This window comes from Lissotriton vulgaris, chromosome 12 (genome assembly GCF_964263255.1).
Source record: "Lissotriton vulgaris chromosome 12, aLisVul1.2, whole genome shotgun sequence".
NCBI lineage: Eukaryota > Metazoa > Chordata > Amphibia > Caudata > Salamandridae > Lissotriton > Lissotriton vulgaris.
In genome coordinates, this window is record NC_141700.1 from 462,246,211 (window position 1) to 462,266,004 (window position 19,794).

Here is a 19,794-nt window from a genome sequence, read left to right on the forward strand (position 1 = left end):
TTGGTTGAGCACAAAGTAAGAGAGTGTACTGTGTGCATGGGAAATGATAAAATGTTAAAGGTCAATGTTCCTCCTTTGAAGACAACCATTTGGCCTACTTCTCCTTGTAAAAAAATAGCTTTCGATATATCTGGTGCATTTATGTGTCTTCCATCTGATTCTCGTTATGCTTTTGTACTTGTAGACTACCATTCAAAATGGCCAGAGGTCAAGTTTGTTTCATCTGCCTCTACCAAGATGGTGGTAGAATTTTTCAAAGAAGTATTTTCCAGAGAAGGTTGTCCTTCCATCTTAGTCACTGATAATGGGGTTCAACTTACCTCATTAGAAATGGAAAATTTCCTTAAGTTACATTCCATTAAACATCATACTGTTTCCTTTTATGACCCACACGGAAATGGATTAGTCGAAAGCTTTAATAGGGTTTTGAAGGGGTTCATTGCTGATGTGTCCAAGTCTGGTTCTGACTGGAAAACCCTTTTGAGAGAAAAACTTTGGCTTTATAGAATTACTCCCCATTCAACTACAGAGGTTAGTCCGTTCCGTTTGCTCAAGGGACGTGATCCTGCTTCAACCATTTGTCCTTGGTGGTTCAGAGAGAGATGTTCTAATAAATCTTTTTCAAAGGAATTGGTTGAACAAGCTGCTCAGAAAGTTGAGAATAAGCAAGGCAAAACAAAGCTATGGTATGACAATAAGTGGAATGTCAAAACTCCTAATTTTGCTGTGGGAGATGTTGTTAGGATTAAAAGACCTGGGGCCAGATGTAGGAGCCCTAATACCGGTCGGAAACGGCCGATTTCGGCCGTTTCCGACCGGTATTAGGGTTTTCAGATGTAGGGGGCTGAAAAATACAGAATCGGTATATTTACCGATTCGGTAAAATTACTGATTCGGTAAATTACCGAATCGGTAAATATACCGATTCTGTAATTACAAATGTAGGCGGCACAGTTTACAGTGCCACAGGCCCTTAAGAGTCGGTATTTTACCACACAATCCTATTGTGTGGTAAAATACCGAATTCATGTGTGCATGCACATCTGTGCATGCACACCTGTGCAATGTGACACACAGACATGCCCTTAGGGCATGTATGTGTGCCACATTGCACACAAGCCTGCACTTGGGGTGCTAGAGGGTGTCAAAGTGACACCCCCTGCACCCTTGCAGGATTCGGTATTTACCGATTTTGTAAATACAGAATCGGTATTTCTCATTGATTCCTATGGGCTTCAAAGCCCATAGGAATCAATGGGAAATACCGATTCTGTATTTACAGAATCGGTAAATACCGAATTTTACAGATTCGGTAATTCAGATTTCAAAATTACCTACATCTACCCCCTTCCCATTTACAGACGCTTAAATACCGAATCGGTAAAATTCGGTATTTAAGAGTCTGTAAATGGGAATTACCTACATCTAGCCCCTGGTCTTGTTTCAAAATGTTCTGATAAGTTTGGTAAACCTATGAGAGTCGTGAAAGTGTTTAGTAATAGTGTTATCACACAAGATGGCAGGTTGTGGAACATGAAACATGTTGCTAAATGTCGCATTGTTCAGCAATCCTTATTTCCTTGTACTCAACAAGCAACAAATGGTTCTATTTCCTCAAGAGTCAAGTCTTCTGTTCGTCCAAGATTGTTTCCCAGGAAATTTGATGATTATGTTTCATAATCTATATTGTTCTTTCTTTTTTTTCTTTGAAGGGAGATGTTACATTTCTCTTTTAGTGTTTTCATACTGTTCCTTCAAGACTTTGGTGTTTTTCATTGTGTTCTTTAGAACACTACTGGCTTCTCACATCAGGTCAGTTGCACTGTTCCTGTTGTCCAAGAAGCTGCTTTCCCTGTTGCTGTGCTGCTCATTAAACCTACTTGAAACCTCAAGCTGTTCCAGTGAAGTTTATAACATCGTGCTTTTTGGAAATGCCCTCAAACCCTGGAATGACGAATGGTGGCCACCATCACTGAGGACCTGTCCCCCTCCCAAATCTGCGGTCCGAAACCTTTCGGTGACAAGTGACGACACGCTGTCCATGGCCAGCCATGTCAACAAGATAGTGCACACAAGTTTCGGGCTGATGCGCAACCTCAGGAAACATTTTTAATGGATTCCCCTCTCCTCGCGTACGCCCCCAGTCCAAGGCCTCATCATCAGCCGGATGGATTATGGCAACTCTCTATTTGCCTCCATCAACGAGAGCCTCCTGGCCTAACTCCAGGTCCTACAGATTACGGCAGCCAGGATGGTCCTTGATCTACCCCCCCCCCCGCTCCCCATCTATACCTAACCTTAGAACCCTCCACTGGCTTCCCATTAGGAAACGCATAAACTTCAAAGTGTGCTGTCTAGTCCATAAAACCATCAATGGACAAGGCCCCAAATATTTAGAGAAGAAGCTTGTCAACTACTGTCCGGTCAGAACTCTCCGGTCCGCCAACAAGTCCCTCCTAACCATTCCCAAAGTTCGTACTGTCAGGAATGGTGACAGATCCTTCTCTAAACTAGCCCCTGTTGCCTGGAATGCCCTTCCACTTAACATCAGAGCCGAACCCAACCATATGAGATTCCGCAGACTCCTAAAAACGTGGCTCTTCTAGCTATCAGACTTCCGGCAACTCTTTCATGCATGTGCTAGCACTCTGAGACCTTCGGGTGATTTATGCGCTATATAAATGTAATTACAATTGCATCCCTCATCACTGTCAGCCTAAAGAATGATGCCGGACTCCGCATCGCTGCCTCACAGCTCCTCTGAATTAACTCATCGCACCGACTGCGCAACACATGCATGATGCCAACTTTTCATCACAAGCCCTAATCAACAGGATCCTCGATAATTACGCAGGACCTTGCATCGCAGCCGGGCAACACCTTGGAACTGACTCATCGATTCGACTGTGTGATGCATGAATTCAATTCAATATTCTTTATTCGGATACAAATATCCATAAAAGCACAGTACAAACACCATCAACAGTAATACAATTCTTGTTGGAAAAGCACGGAGCATAGAAGCTTTAGTTAAAAGGAACTTTCGATAAAAAGATTCCAATTGTGTACAACATTAAAAAGGGCATAATATACGACAACTATATATTTTAAAATTTTCAAGTTGATAAGCAGATAACAGCGTTAAAATGTTAGCACATTAAAAGGGTTGGACAGACATGTAGCTGCAACATCATGTTGAAATAAAGTGCAATTGGTTATTAACAATATTAGCAGCGCAGGTGGTGAACGACTGGGTGTACACGGATAGGTCTGAGCCGGCCTATAGAGTGGATCGCTCAGTGATGCCTGGCGGAAATTGCGAGTCCCTGCTGTACACCAGGAAGAACGCACTGCTTGGCCCTTTCATACCGGCGTGGTGGTCCAATGTTGGAAAGAAGCGAATCGATTTCTAGGGTGGACGGGGACCCTGACGGGTCGGACTCCCTTGTGGATTGGGGAGCAGCTGATTGAGGTGGCCAGACTACAGGGCTTCCGGGGTTGGCGGCTCATTGGCATTGACTATTTGGGGGATGTGTGGAAAGGGGACGCCCCACGCTCGTTTGCATATTTACAGAAGGAATATGACTTGCGGGACTCGCAGCGCTATCATTAAATGCATCTCGTACGCGCGCTGCATTCCCATATTCGCGGGGGCGCCTCCATCCAGGAATATTTCCCCATAGAGGATCGATTACTGCTTGATCCCATTCTGGACAGGCCAATGTCCACGATTTACCGCAAGTTAATTAACAATATGCCAGACCCGTTGGTGTCATTAAGGGCGACCTGGGAGAGGGATTTGGGCCCCCTGGAAGATGACGATTGGCAGGACGCCCTGCAGAGCCCACGGGAAATCACTATCAGGGTCCGGTTCCGATTGGTGCAACTTAGAATTCTGCACCGGGTGTATTACCCCCGCACTTGTTTGTACACCTAGGGGAGATGCCAGTCCGCTCTGTGTGCACGGGGATGTGGAGGGGAAGGGTCCTTCTACCACATACTTTGGGAATGTCCGGAGATTGTCCCGTTTTGGACCAGGGTCACAGACATAATGACTGAGGTGGTGGGCCCCAAAAAATGGAAGAAGATCTGGGGGCCTTGGAGAAGGTACAGGGGAATGGGGGGAGGCCTAGGGTAATGAGTTATATTGTGATTGTCCTGTTGCTGGCTAAATGTGATTATTCTTCATGCTGTAGGCTGCCTGTTTATCTGATGCACTGTGACCAATGGATGGATATGTCAACCAGATTAAGCACTTAAAAGAGAGAATGCGGCCGACCAGAAGCCCAGCACCTCAGTTCCTTAAATCAACCAATTTTTATAATGTCCGTGCAAACACATCCGGAGTATGCCACACTTATACTCCACTGGAAGCCAGATAAACGTATTAAGAGAATGTAGACGGTTCACCAGGATGAAGTCAAAGGATTCCGTATTTATTCCAATATAAATTCTTTATTTAATTTCAAGTAAAAACATGGACATCAGCCAACGCGTTTCGTTCCAGACGGAAATTCGTCAGGGCATAGATAATCAGCACATTTGTAATCCCCGTTTTCAGATAAAGGTAGAGAATCCAAAGTGTCCTTCAAATAACTTTGATATCTATAATGCATATAATTACTATATGTAAAGATGAAATACAAGGGCCACAATCACAGCCAATGTTCCTCATGTATCTCAAATCGCGCGTTCTACACAGAGGTCCCTCATTCGGACTCCCTGCTAGGATTGAGCACTGTTAATAAAACGAGTTTAAAAATATATATATATATTAGCAGCATAGTATAAGTGCAATTACATTTTAGGCTTTTAAGATTTTTCGGCCTACAAATAGCGCTTTAATTGGTGTTCAACTAAGAAAATAGAAGTAACTGCGTGCAAAAGAACAATATTATGTGTTCGAGTGCCCTTAACACATTAAAGATTGCTCATAGAAATACGTGAGCGGACTGTCGCACTCAGATACGAGCTGACACAGAAAATCAGATCGTCACTTTCAAGTCTAAGAATCTCAAGGTGCGCTGTTCTGTAATCAATATTAGCAAATGCCTTAAAATACAGAATCAAGTATTGTTTTGTGTACTTTCCGTAAAAGTTACAGAAGAATAAACAAGCATTTACAATGCAACGGTCTCGCCTTTGCAAAAGTTAGAGCTATTGGCATTGTAAATGACAATATTTTTTATTTATGTGTTGGTTTTGAAAACAGATAAATAAATGGCATTGTCATTTACAAAGCCAATAGCTTAATCTGTCGCAAATGCGAGACCTATTGCATTTGCACCCACACACACACACAGAGCCCCCCGCCACACACAGCCCCACACACACACACACAGAGCCCCACACACACACACACACACACACACACACACACAGAGCCCCACACACACAGAGCCACACACACACACAGAGCCACACACACACACACACAGCCACACACACAGAGCCACACACACACACAGAGCCACACACACACACACAGAGCCACACACACACACACACAGAGCCACACACACAGAGCCACACACACACACAGAGCCACACACACACACACAGAGCCACACACACAGAGCCACACACACACACACACACACACACACTCGGAGCCACACACACAGAGCCACACACACTCACACAGAACCACACACACACACACACAGCCACACACACACACACAGAGCCACACACACAGAGCCACACACACACAGAGCCACACACACAGAACAACACACACAGAGCCACACATACACACACACACACACAGAGCCATGCACGCACACAGAGCCATACACACACACACACACACACCCACACACACACAGACACACACACAGCCACACACAGAGCCACACACTAGGCTCAACAGGGGCACCTCGGCCTAACACTACCACACCTACATAAACGTACACAGCACTCCAACGCAACATATGCTCTTCTGGTAGAGAGGAAGACCGAGAGGGACTGGTACTAACCGGTCTGCACTGCAAACAGAGACATCGATTACTTGGATCTGGAACAAGTTGAGAAGCTAACTGACGGAGGTGGCACCGTCACCGATACACACTGTAGGACAAGAGGAGGAGATGCACCGAGGGCCTGCGGGTCACAACAAACCACAGGAAGAGGGGTCGCAAGACTCAGGAGGCTCCCTCGCCAATATACACTGCAGGACAACCGAAATACAATCTATTGCGGAATTCTGTGGGGCGGGAGGCATCGCCGGGATCTTATAGGACAAAGAAGCCATTGATAACAGACCAGAGGATTAATCACAAGACCACGGTGAGAAACTTAAAGAACAAGCTGCTAACATATGCAAAGAGACTCCGCAAACGATCTACTAAGATCGCGGCCTAGGAGTCTCGCCAACACCATGAGAAGTTAAAGGAGAGGAAAAGCGGCACCACTGCTAACAAGCACTGAACTAAGAACTGAATATAGGGCCATGAACATGAGGTTTATTGCAGGACAAAGAGGCCATTGCTAAAACCACTCACCAGGAGCCCTTCATAAGTGAAAGCTTTTGGTGAACAAGGTTTCACTAACGCACCATAAACAAAGGAGCATCACCCCCACTACAGCCAAGGAGAGACTCGGAGCAGATGACACAATACAGTCTGCAGGGCTGGGAGTAGCCACAGTTTACACACTACAGAAGCCGGTGCCATTCCTACGACAGTGGTGCTGGAGAGGCCGACACACTGCAGGCAATTGTAAGGTGTAGTCCATATTGCAACCCTAGGAAGAAACCCAAGTCTTAAGCGCTTGCACAGCAAGCTCTTAAGCCCCATGACTGATCCATCACAACTGCAAGGTCACGGCAGAAGATGGATTTTAGCCAAATACTGCAGCAAAGTCGTGTGAAGATATGCACCCCAATCCGCAGCTCTGCGTCAAACACATGAACAAGCGCACTCAAGAATATGGACCGCGGTCGTAAGTAAAGCAAAACAGCTGCTTTAGAAAGAAAAAAAGTTACACCGCCTCCCCAAAAAAACCTGCCACTGGTAGAATGAAGGAGAAAAGAAATATAAAAAGATGTAGCCAAACTAACAAATGCTGCCACTTAGCTTGCGAGTCCTGATGGTTAAAAATTCAGACTCCGATGACAAAACCTGGGGTTGAATTGGCGCTAGCCCAGTTAGCCACCTTGTTTCAGCCTGGGTAAGCTAGTTTTAGATGATGACAATTGTTTAATTTTTAACTTGAGAGCAGTTGATGTGAGTGACAGGGGCCAGACAGTGAACTATAAGAAAATGTATATATTAGGTGGGCTCCCGTATGGAGTATTATAGACCATCGTCTGGCGCAAACCAAAAGTGTAATTAACAGCAGGTAACGGTAAAATTGTACAACTTTATAGCGTTACGCACAAGTGCTTATTGACAGCGCGCTCCGGGCCAGCATTCCCCCTTGACACCACTGGAGGGAAGGGGAATACATGCATGCCCGGGCCCAAGCTGCGGTGAGCCCTCACCACCCGAGTCGGGTATGCCCACATTAAAAAGAAGTGGTACGACGACAGGCGCGAGTTAACGAGACTTTGAACAGCCACTGTCGAGCAGCTGGGTTCTGGCGGTCGTGAGTGCAACAGAACATAAAGTGTCAACTTTTTCACATTTTATGGGGCCGTACAGGGGAAAGGACATCTTTCAGAATCACATTTATGATTCCTGCTTTGTGCCCCCTCCCTCATCGCTGCCAGGTTTATTCGCTGCGTCACCCCAGTGACAGGCAGGCCCCAGAGTACACACACTGATCGCCTCCCCTGCGCATCTCCGCCTCTTCCCCCGCCGCCCGCCATCATCCTTAAGACCGGGACCAAGCAGCAGCTGCTATGCACAGGGCGGCCACCATTTTGTTGAGGTCACCGAGGCAGCAGCAGCCGCCTTTGTGCCATCTGTTCGGATGCTGTTCCTTCTCCCTCCTCAGTGGGCAAACAAAGCCTGCGCGTGAGCATCTGGGCGCGTTCTTGATGTACCTCAAGGTTCATGTTTAGGATTCAGACATACGAGCATCCCATGCCACATGACTCATTCATGGCCCCTTAAATGCATTACACCACTTTGCCAAATAGGATGAAGTCAAATATTTGTATACTAAAGCGGGTCACTGATGGGTGTGCCTGGTTTAAAAATCTAGGCACGGCAGATCTTGCGGGGGGGCTCCAGGGTCGCGGTGCCACGCTCACCAGCGCTCAGCTGGCCCGCAGACCCCTCTGCTCACGGGGAACGGAGTCTGGTGGCCTCACGCCCGGCAACACAAAGGGGCATGTATTGGAGTCTGCAGGGCTCTCCCTACTCAGGGGAGCCCCTCCTCGCCAGGGCCCCATTTCACCCGGTCCCCCATCTCGGGACTGGGACTTAGTGTGGAGCCAGCGAGGCTCCCAGCTGCCATCTCCTGCACTTCCGGATGGATTTCAGGCCCCGCCCACGTCACGGGCAGGAGGTGCCTGACGTCCGGTTTGGACAAATTGGCCACGGCGGTGAGTCTCGAAGCAAACGAGGGGTAGGCTCCCTCTAATCTATACTACTATAATAAAGAGAGAACTGGGAACCTTTGAGGCGGGTAAACTCAGGAACCACAGCGCCAATCAAAACACCCAATACAGCGTTGGAAAGGGCAGGGTAAGCAGATGGACATAGGCTATATAGCAGCAAAAAATATACGTTAGAAGGGCAATCTACGTTCTTTGCCAAAGTAGTCCCATGGAAGTAGCGCCATCTCGGATGTGGGCGTGTGCGTTAAGGACGTACAATGCAGTAGGCGTGCTGACATCACTGGCCGGCTATTTTGGTAAAGCAAACAGGTCTGGCCGGCCAGGAGCGCGGAACCGACACCCTGCGGAGTCCGACATGCCCAACAAACGTCCAGGAGCGTGGAACCGACACCCTGCCAAGTCACACATGCCCAACAAACGCCAGACGCACAACTTAGGCGGCGCGGAGTGCCCGTGTCCAGGGTGTGCGATGCTGGTAAGTAAAGTTGGCGGCACGGTCCTCGGGCCCGCTCGCTCCCCCCGCCTCTCAGCCGCGCTACCTCCTCCGCCCCTTCAGTACGCTCCTTCCCCGGCTCTGCTGCTGCCGTGGCTGGCCGCTCTGCTGTGTGTCTCTGCACACAGTTTTGCCCTGGACAACGTCGAGGCGGGCTGCTAGTTCAAAATATAAAGTGGGGTGGGCACCCGTAATTAAAATAACAAAAATAGGCGGCCATAACGCGGGGTGGGCACCAGCTAGGAATTAAAAATATAAATGCGAAAATAAGAAAAATAGGCGGCAATTAAACAGCAGGTTTTACAGCGAGGTAGCAGGCACAGATGGAAGTTTCTCTTTTAGCCTCGTCACTTTCAGACTGGTGCCGCAACTTGCTGCTCGGGTAAAAGGTTCCTTATCTTCTTTATGGGGCCATTTGGACCCATAAAGAAGATAAGGAACCTTTCACTTCAGCAGTAAGTCAAGGAACCCAATCTGAAAAGGACGGGCTTAGGTAGAAATAAGAACGTCACTAGCACCTCTTCTCCAATGGCTGGCCACCGTTTAGGAGGCTAGCCAATGGAGAAGAGGAGCAGGGCTTAACCTTGCCAGTGATGTTCTCTCTATCTCATTAAATCTCGCCAGCGAGACTGCGCATGTGTGCAGCCTATGCTAGCCGAGACCTAAAAATGTACTACCGTTTGGTTGCTGCCGGTGCCACACGGGCAGGGCATTTGCTCAAGATTAATGTTAAATCCCAGAGGGAAGCAAAGTGAGTATTTTAAAGTGCAATCCCTAAGGCGAAAAAGCAGGCTCCTCCCCCCAACGTCCAATACTCTTCAGAAGGTATTTAGATGGAATATGCGTTTGAGGGCTATTTAACTCCAATAGGGACATATACCTAGCGAAGGAAGGTTTTAGACGCTCTGGGGCGTGTCTTTCGTTGTTATAAGATTCATACAATGCACCCACGAGGACTCTTTTATTCATACCCTCTAGTGCTAATGGTTTTAAGAAGATATGTTCAAGGTTCACGCTGGTTAGGTTTTTTCTAACAGCGAAAAGCCAGGGTATGGATCCTCCCTTGTCGCAGTTAAGGCAGTCTACAATGATCTCCCTTGTTAAAGTTGTTGCTGGGTTTAGCCAGATTTTTAGCCAAAATGTAGCTGGGCGTGACCTGATAAAATCTTCTATATAATACAATTTTAGTTCCTTATGACATACATAATTCGGGGAGGAAATGTGCGCCCCTAGAAGTTTCTGCAAAATCTATTCTCCTTTCTTTGGATCCCACTACAATTTATAAAGCCCTAGACTTCATCGCCAAATGTGGCGGTGGGGATACACTGCGATTTATAGATCTTCATTAAGGGTAAAACTACCTCTGCCTGTTTTGGTTAAGGGTAGACTTAGAATAGAGTTAGTTGCTTTTAAAAACGTACTTCTACTATGGGCAGCATGGGCTGCCCAAGATCCATTGTCAGAAAATACTAAACCCAAATAGGGAAAAGTGCGGGTGTCTAGTAGGCGTTCATGACCTGAGGTTATTGAATTGATACATATTTTTTTCATGGCCACAAGTCATTATAAAGGATTTCTTAAAATTGGTGCAGAGGTCTAGTTCTGCCTTAAAGGACACAAATCCCCCAACTAAAGTGCGTAGTGCATTCGGAGTGCGGCACATAAGGACCGCATCATCTGCATAAAAGAGCGCAGGAAGTACATTTCCATAAATTTTTGGTACGTCATTCGTGAGTTCTGACAGGGCATTATGTAATTTGTTTATGTAAAGAATGAATAGGAGAGGGGCCAGTACACATCCCTGTCAGACCCCTCTACCAATAACGATGTCTCCTGAGACCTCCCCATCATTACTGATCCTTACCCACTCCTTCAAGTTCCTGTGCAAATGTGCCAAAAAGTGAATTAAAGCCTTGTCCAACCCATAGTTTAAAAGGACCGACCACAAGCGTAACCTGTTGACAAAATTGAATGCCGAGGTAAGGTCCATGAAGGTCAAATAAATAGGTGACTTCTGTGCTATTGTCTACTTGGCAATAATAAGATTTAAATTAAGACACAGTTCGATTGTTCCCAGTTTGCTTCTAAAACCCAGCTGGCACCGATTTAAAATTTGTTTCTTTTCGGCCCATGTCCTAATTTTGTTAAACACGACCCTCCCTAGGATTTTTAAGTTGTTATCAATTAGAAAGATCAGTCTATAACAGCTCTGATTTGATCGATCTCCTTTTTTAAAAATAGGTACGATAATGCTGATAGACCAGGTGCTTGGAATAAAGGTGTTTATTTAGTTGTTAAAAACATTGCATAAAAGGGGTGCCCAGAAGTCCGGTTCGTGTTTATTAAGATCAATAGAAAGCCCATCCCGCCCTGGGGCTTTGTTGCCTTCGCTTTGGTGTATGGCATCCTCAACTTCTGACACCAATATAAAGACCCTAGTGACAGAAGGACTAATTGACGTGTTCATAGTCTCGGGTGGGGCTGTGTAAAAGGTGTTTGTTAAGTTGGTCTTGTTTTATTAATGAAAGCTCTATATTTCTAACTTGGTATATGATCCTTTTTGTGTGGTGTTTTCACTTCATTACTGTTCGAAGTGTTGTACAAATACTTTCCTCATTGCCTCCAAGTTAAGCCTGATGCTCTGAGGGGGTTGCTGGCAGGTTAATTTGGGGTTGGTTTGTGCCTCACCCTAACAGAGATTGTGTCTAAGCACATAAAAATACTTATGTTTTTTATGTGCAGAAACTCTGCACTCATTAAGATACTACTCGTAAATAAATCCATTGTGAATCGCAAATAATCGTAAACTTATAGGTAAGAGTAAGTTTACCTTTGTGAACCATGTCCTGAGACCCTTACGGACTACATAAGCTCTCTAAAACCACTTAACCTTAACGGATACATTACTGGAATATCACTTTTTAATGCATGCTAGATCAAAATAGGTGTATTGATATAACTTGAACCGTGAGTGCCTCTCCTCTTGAATTTTACCATTTTCTGCAGAAAAGCAATCTCTTGAAAAATGATTATTTCTTTATGTTGTGTCATAATGAACTTTCTTTTATTTCAGCCCGTATAAAAGAAGAGGAAGAAACCTTTTGCATCGACTCGAAGAACAATAGGAGAGTTGACCGTATCTGCGGCCCCAAAGGTGAATACTTAGCATTTATTTTATTTTTCGCAACCACACAGTGATCCACCACAAGTACCTTAGGTAGCTTGTGAACTGAAAAGTAATACGCTTATAAGTTTCCACTGCCATAAACATGATGCAGCAGTTTTGATGTGCTATATGTCATATAAACACATTCCAATCCAACCTGAGTTGCTGTTCGCATTATCATGTATTGTATAATAATCCATTTCTATTTTAGGTGCTCAATTGTCTGGAGGATTCCTTTAAAATGAACTAGGTGAATGACCTTTCAACAAACCAAAAACAAAATATCTAGAAATGCAATATCGGCCTTAGCCCTAAGGTTGTACGTCTTTGCGCAGGGCTACATGCTTGGCTACTTGTTATTCGTAAAGCATATATAATACCAGACGTCTTGCTTCAAGAGGCAGCAAACAAGAAGACTTGCAGATAAACTAACGAAGCCAGATCTGAGGGGATACTCGCACGGAATAGAATGTCGCAATCAACAGAGGGATGAATAAAGAAATCAGGCCTAATTTTAACCTTCTGCGACCTATGCACAGCACCAAGTATTGCTTGCAATGAACACTTGTCATTGTTTTCTTTATTGGTTCATTACCACAATGGTGTTTTTCTAGTCTTTGTACTTTAATTGTTATTGGTGGACTGTCACATGTTAGATTCTGCTGCAACAGAACATGGATAGCTCAATGATGCGGTGTTTCAAAGGGGCACGTACACAGTTTGTTACGATAGCCGAGTGTAGAAATAATATAAATTGTCCACTGTGATGTTGTACAAGAATTATGACACAAGTACAGTGGGTTAGTACGAAGTCCTGTTTTTTCTTTTGTTTGTGAAATTCCACCATCAACGATGCGAACTGCAATTCCAGGAACTGATACTCAATCTGGCAGTTCACAACCCATCATTTACCATGGTCTAGTCCTCCTCATACTCTGTTGTAGAATGGTCTCCGCTGGCTTTCTAGCCCCCCTCTCGTACATCCTGCCGTGAGTGTAGGGGCCCTGAGACTCATCATGTATTCTCCGCTCTGTTTCGAACCCTTGCCTGCTCTCTCATATTCCTGCTATCCTGCTTGTGCTAGGTACTTGGATTTGCCTTTTAAAAACGAAATAGGCCTACACACCACTTCTTGAAGCATTCTGCTGTTAAAGCAGTCTTGTGAGAGGCTGTGACTACAGGTCCCAACAGGCCGTTCGTGTAGTCTGACCTCGTTTGCCTGAACACTTTCGCCACATACCTTGTCATTTTTAAACAGATTAAGGTCCATTGAGGCGCATGTTGACTCTGCAAAAGCCCGGGAAGAGTCTTAGACTGTCTGTGATTGTCTATGAAATCTGCATGAGTACAAAACCAACTCCTTGCAGCTCCTGTCTAGTTTTCCACTTTGGAAAAAAATACTTCCCTCTGGATCCCCAACAGCACGAATGTTATCTTTCCAAGGGACATTTAATTCTTTTTAAACCTATTCCTTTAAGGCCTACTGGCGGGTAACTTCTTTAGTTGGCATATTCATTTTAAATTAGCCTCAACACAGCGAGCCTTGTTTCCATAAGCTGGATCTGGAGTGGCAGCGCTTTAGTGAAGAGAAAAGCACCAAATGTCTGCAAGAAAATTTGGCTCAAACTCCCTCCCCCATAATTTAAAGGCTCCCTTCCATGTTCAATTCTAGTCATTAAGGGTGGTATTGGTTGTCCATCTATAAAGCAATTAGTATGGAGACAAGTCTTGAGTATTGAGTTTATAGACAATGACATTGTAAATAGTCGAAATTGGTTGTCCAATTATCCAATTACTGGCTACTTTGGAATGTTTTGTTGGAAGATTTAAAGTGTATAATATTTATAAAAACCAGTGAACCAACAAATTATAATGGAGATAAGTACACCTATTCATTTTTAGGTCGAGTTTACTCGAACCTATTACTGCTAAACCAAAGTCTCTCAAACCAAACAGCCGGATTTCCGACAATTCCAGTTAATTGTTCATCCGTGACTTCTCGAGCGCACGCTTGGCCCGTTCCCTCCCACTCGCTGGCATCTCGCCCCCCCCCCACCAGGCTCACACTTCTCCAGTGGCCGAAAGCTTCACTTCAAAGGGATCCGCTCTCGCGTCCCCTTCTTCACACTTCACTCCTCTTTGTATATACTTGTCTGCTAATCGACAACATTTGCACTCTGAGGCTGGAATAGCAACTGCTGCGCCATTAACATCTACGTTCACCTCCATTTTGTTTGTGTTTTTTAACTGAATTATCTAAATCCCTATTGCAGCCCCAGAGATTTGCACCGAAAGGCTTTAATTTCGATAGGCCATGTCGCATTTCTCCTCCCCCCTCCCCACAGCAATGCCAATTCTCTCGTTTTCAGCCTCTCCCCCCCTCCCCACCTCCTTCCCCACCCCCTTCATCCTTCCTCTTTCAAACAAGCCTGCATTTTATTCCACAGCTACAAAGTACCCTACATTACTTGTGGAATACTTCGATCTGTACGGTAAACTCCAAGCTGGGACGTCTGTCTCATAGTCCCACTCACACCAACACTTTATTTTTGGGCAGCTGTTTATAGTCGGTACTCGGCACGAAGGTATTAGCGCGTTTTACATGAGCACCAGTTACACTATTCAATTGCCCAGAGTCACAGCATTTTGAGTTGACACTGAAACTCGAAAGCCGTTCCTCAGATCCAAAGGCAGGTGCTCTTGCGCCACACCCTCTCCCCTTCTCCAGGGTGCTACTTTTCCAATCCCCTCCCGCCCAGCATTTCTCCGTGTTGGGGTCCCCGTTTCCCCATCTTTCCACGTTTGTTTATCTGAGCAGTTCAATACCTCAAGCGTTCTGTTATGCCACATCGCTCAGCTTACAAATCCCTTTGCTCTTTCTTTTCCTCTCCACGTTTCTGCCTCTTTAACTCTCTCTTCCAACTCTCTCCCTCCCTCTACATTTACTTACACAAATCTTGCAGATACCCCGAGCAGCAGTACCCGCACTACAGAGCGTTCTGTTATGCCACATCTCTCAGCTTACAGATCCCTTCGCTCTCTTTTCCTCTCCACGTTTCTGCCTCTTTAACTTTCTCTTCCAACTCTCTCCCTCCCTCTAAAATTACTTACACAAATCTCGCCGATACCCGAACAGCAGTGCCCGCACTACCAAGCGTTCTGTTATGCCACATCTCTCAGCTTACAGATTTCTTCGCTCTTTCTTTTACTCTCCACATTTCTGCCTCTTTAACTCTCTCTTCCAACTCTCTCCCTCCCTCTCCAATTACTCACACAAATCTCGCCGATACCCCGAGCAGCAGTGCCCACAATACCGAGCGTTCTGTTATGCCACATCTCTCAGCTTACAGATACCTTCGCTCTTTCTTTTCCTCTCAACGTTTCTGCCTCTTTCACTCTCTCTTCCAACTCTCTCCCTCCCTCTCCATTTACTTACACAAATCTCGCCGATACCCCGAGCAGCAGTGCCCGCACTAGCGAGCGTTCTGTTATGCCACATCTCTCAACTTACAGATCCCTTCGCTCTTTCTTTTAGTATACACGTTTCTGCCTCTTTCACTCTCTCTTACAACTCTCTCCCTCCCGCTCCATTTACTTACACAAATCTCGCCGATACCCCGAGCAGCAGTGCCCACAATACTGAGCGTTCTATTATGCCACATCTCTCAGCTTACAGATACCTTCGCTCTTTCTTTTCCTCTCAACGTTTCTGCCTCTTTCACTCTCTCTCCCAACTCTCTCCCTCCCTCTCCATTTACTTACACAAATCTCGCATATACCCCGAGCAGCAGTGCCCACACTATGAAGCGTTCTGTTATGCCACATCTCTCAGCTTACAGATCCCTTCGCTCTTTCTTTTACTCTCCACGTTTCTGCCTCTTTCACTCTCTCTGCCAACTCTCTCCCTCCCTCTCCATTTACTTACACAAATCTCGGCGATACCCCGAGCAGCAGTGCTCGCACTACCGAGCGTTCTGTTATGCCACATCTCTCAGGTTACAGATCCCTTCGCTCTCTCTATTCCTCTCCACGTTTCTGCAAATTTCACTCTCTCTTCCAACTCTCTCCCTCCCTCTCCAATTACTTACACAAATCTCGCCGATACCCCGAGCAGCAGTGCCCACAATACCGAGCGTTCTGTTATGCCACATCTCTCAACTTAGAGAACCCTTCGCTCTTTCTTTTACTATACACGTTTCTGCCTCTTTCACTCTCTCTTCCAACTCTCTCCCTCCCTCTCCATTTACTTACACGAATCTCGGCGATACCCCGAGCAGCAGTGCCCGCACTACCGAGCGTTCTGTTATGCCACATCTCTCAGGTTACAGATCCCTTCGCTCTTTCTATTCCTCTCCACGTTTCTGCAAATTTCACTCTCTCTTCCAACTCTCTCCCTCCCTCTCAAATTACTTACACAAATCTCGCCGATACCCTGAGCAGCAGTGCCCGCACTAGCGAGCGTTCTGTTATGCCACATCTCTCAACTTACAGATCCCTTCGCTCTTTCTTTTACTCTCCACGTTTCTGCCTCTTTCACTCTCTCTTCCAACTCTCTCCCTCCCTCTCCAATTACTTTCACAAATCTCGCCGATACCCCGAGCAGCAGTGCCCGCAATACCGAGCGTTCTGTTATGCCACATCTCTCAGCTTACAGATACCTTCGCTCTTTCTTTTCCTCTTAACGTTTCTGCCTCTTTCACTCTCTCTTCCAACTCTCTCCCTCCATCTCCATTTACTTACACAAATCTCGGCGATACCCCAAGCAGCAGTGCCCGCAATACCGAGCGTTCTGCTATGCCACATCTCTCAACTTACAGATCCCTTCGCTCTTTCTTTTCCTCTCCACGTTTCTTCAAATTTCACTCGCTCTTCCAACTCTCTTCCTCCCTCTACATTTACTTACACAAAGCTCGCAGATACCCCAAGCAGCAGTGCCCGCAATACTGAGCGTTCTGCTCAGCTTACAGATCCCTTCGCACTTTCTTTTCATCTCCACGTTTCTGCCTCTTTCACTCTCTCTTCCAACTCTCTCCCTCCCTCTCCATTTACTTACACAAATCTCGCCGATACCCCGAGCAGCAGTGCCCGCACTAACAACACCACAGCACCAACACCGCATCGCTCTGCGCCACCACATTATCACTAGGCAGCAACACATTAACACTCAGCGCAACACCAGCAACACCACAGCACCACTCTACACCACTACAACACAAATCAGCACCACCACAGCAACACTCAAAGCAAAGACCAAAGCCATTGATATTTGTAATATCAATACATGTAAGTTAGGGGAAAACTAAACATGTAGCTTTACTAATGCTATAGGTGTAACATTAGCTAATTTTATAACTATTGGCATTTCAAAGAACAATATTAATAGTTTTAATATTTTAAAAACATAAAAAGGACTTAAGAAGGATTTATATTTACAATACCAATAGCTCCAACTTTTCTAATGCAAGACCTATTGCATTTCCAATGCTTGTTCCTACAGTGGACATGATTTCTTGTAACAGCCTGCAGGGCGGTGAATGGGGGTCTTGCCTGGAAGCTATTTTTAGATTCAGTAAAAAGCTAGGCTCACATCCTGTAAATGCAATAATAGAGATTTATAAAGCTCGCACATGCGCTGCCGCTTTATATGGCGCAGGAGTCTGGGGCTCCTGTAAGACTTTAGGTCTTCAGCGAGCGGAAAACTCGTTTTTGAAATGCCTACTGACCCTTCCACGGAGCACCCCTGCTACCATGTGCCATAGCGAACTTGGTGTGATCCCCCTATCCTTTCGAATGCAACTAGCACCGCTCTTATTGTGGCACAATATCTGGGCAAAAGAAGAAACAGTCCTGGATCGTGCCATCATTGTAGATTGTTTAAAACTAGAGTGGGTAAGCAAAATCCCTTGGCTCTCCTATGTCAAAGCCCAACTGAGGAAGCTGGGTTTGTCAGATTGTTTCGACAACCCAGCAAATACTGCTGAAATTCCAAGGGCCAAGCTAAAGAAAGAATACATGGCGTATCTGTACTTGGAAAGAGATATGCAGGAGATGGGCAAAAGAAGGGATCTGAAAGAAACAGGTTAGTGTTAGATTCCTTACCTTAGAATATCCTCATGCGTCAGGCTGGATCCGGCAAGTTTTCGTCAGCAGTACCCTTGCGAGTCGGGCGGCGTCGTCTGCGGCTCCGCGAGCATCATCAGCGCCGTGTTCGCCGGATCTGGGAAGAGCGTACTCTAGTCAATTTTTGACTACTTTTTTTAGCCTATTTTGGCTATTCTTTTCGAGTTGATATTGACTCCTGGTGCTGTTTGGGATGCCTGGATTCAAACTGTGCAACGCCCACCACCGGTGTCTCTACTGCCTCGGGCCGACCACGACGACAAGTCGTACCCCGACTGCCGGGCCTTAACGTCGAAGGCTAGGCGGGAACGCTCCCGCAAGCTCCGCGAGATCTGGCAGTCGGCTCCGCGCCGCTCAAGGTCCCGGTCGAGGAGGAAGTCGAGGGGCCGGTCGCAGAGCCGGAGCCCACACCATTCGTCGGGCTCTAAGTCCTCGCATTCAGGTAGGTCGAGGCACTCTAAAAAGAAGTCGAAAAAGCGACATCGCTCTTCTGACTCCCCTCGCCGGTCGCGCGACTCGGCCGAGGGTGCAGGTGACACTGCCAGCGAGGCTCCGCCGGAGCCGCAGGCATCGCATCCGGTCACAAACCCTCCGGTCCCTGGACTGCGTGCAAAGCCGGAGGAGATTTGTGATTTTCCTCATTGCCATGAGGACTCACTTCCCTCCGTTGATGCCTGCTGGCGCGCCTTCGGGTCCCGTAGACCCAACTGGGGGTCCTAGTGAGCCGGCGGCTTCGGCCCCGGCGCTGTCATCGACTTCGGTCCCGACGCCGCAGGCCCACTTCAGTCCCGACACCTGGATCCCGGTCGATGCCAGTTGACCTCACGACTCCTCTGCTGGCGCCGACCCCTCTGGTGTCGCTCCCGGTGCTGTATGTGGACAACGCCATATCCGGTTTCAGCCCCAGTCCGGCGTCGGAGCGGCGCCGCTCGGTGCTGTCTCCGGCGTCAGTGGGTGAGCAATTCACCTATGACTTGGCTATGTCATTTCTGCCTGTTTATCAAGACCTGGATGAAGGGGAGGACTGGGAAGGGTCTGAGGACCCTCTGGCACAACAGTGCCAGTTATCTCAGGACTGGGCAGATGAGCTGGGGGTGGGGCCAGTGGTCTTGACACATCGCCTGACACTGGCTTTATCTTTCTTCCTTCCGTGGCTATGGAGGAGGGTGCTACTTATGGTGTGGTGTTGCGCAGGGCAGCCAAGGCCTTGGCAGTTGAGCTCCCTGCTGCGGCCGTGAGGACTAATCTCCTCACCGAGGTGCTTCAGCCTCCAGTAAGCTCTTCGGAGCCTCTGCCGCCATTTAATAAGGCCCCCACGGACGTTCTGATGGGTACTTGGTGCAAGCCCTCCACAGTGCCCTCTGTGGATCGGAACGTGGCCCGACATCCGGGCAACCCCTGCTTTCTGTCTGTACACCCTACCCCGAGAGTCTGGTCATCCAGGCCTCTACGTCCCAGACCGCATTCCGGACTGCTCCTCCAGATCAGGAATCCAAAAGGTTTGACCAG

The 19,794-nt window shown here is 46.8% G+C and overlaps 1 protein-coding gene across 1 annotated transcript in view; it reads left to right on the forward strand.

Annotated features, from left to right (window-relative positions):
• Positions 1-19,794, forward strand: part of LOC147676778 (uncharacterized) — an 804,990-nt gene that overhangs the window by 716,152 nt on the left and 69,044 nt on the right. Inside the window, exon 6 of the mRNA XM_086945211.1 lies at positions 12,073-12,153. Within this exon, the coding sequence (XP_086801337.1) occupies positions 12,073-12,153 (81 nt within the window). The remainder of the gene's footprint in view (positions 1-12,072; positions 12,154-19,794) is intronic.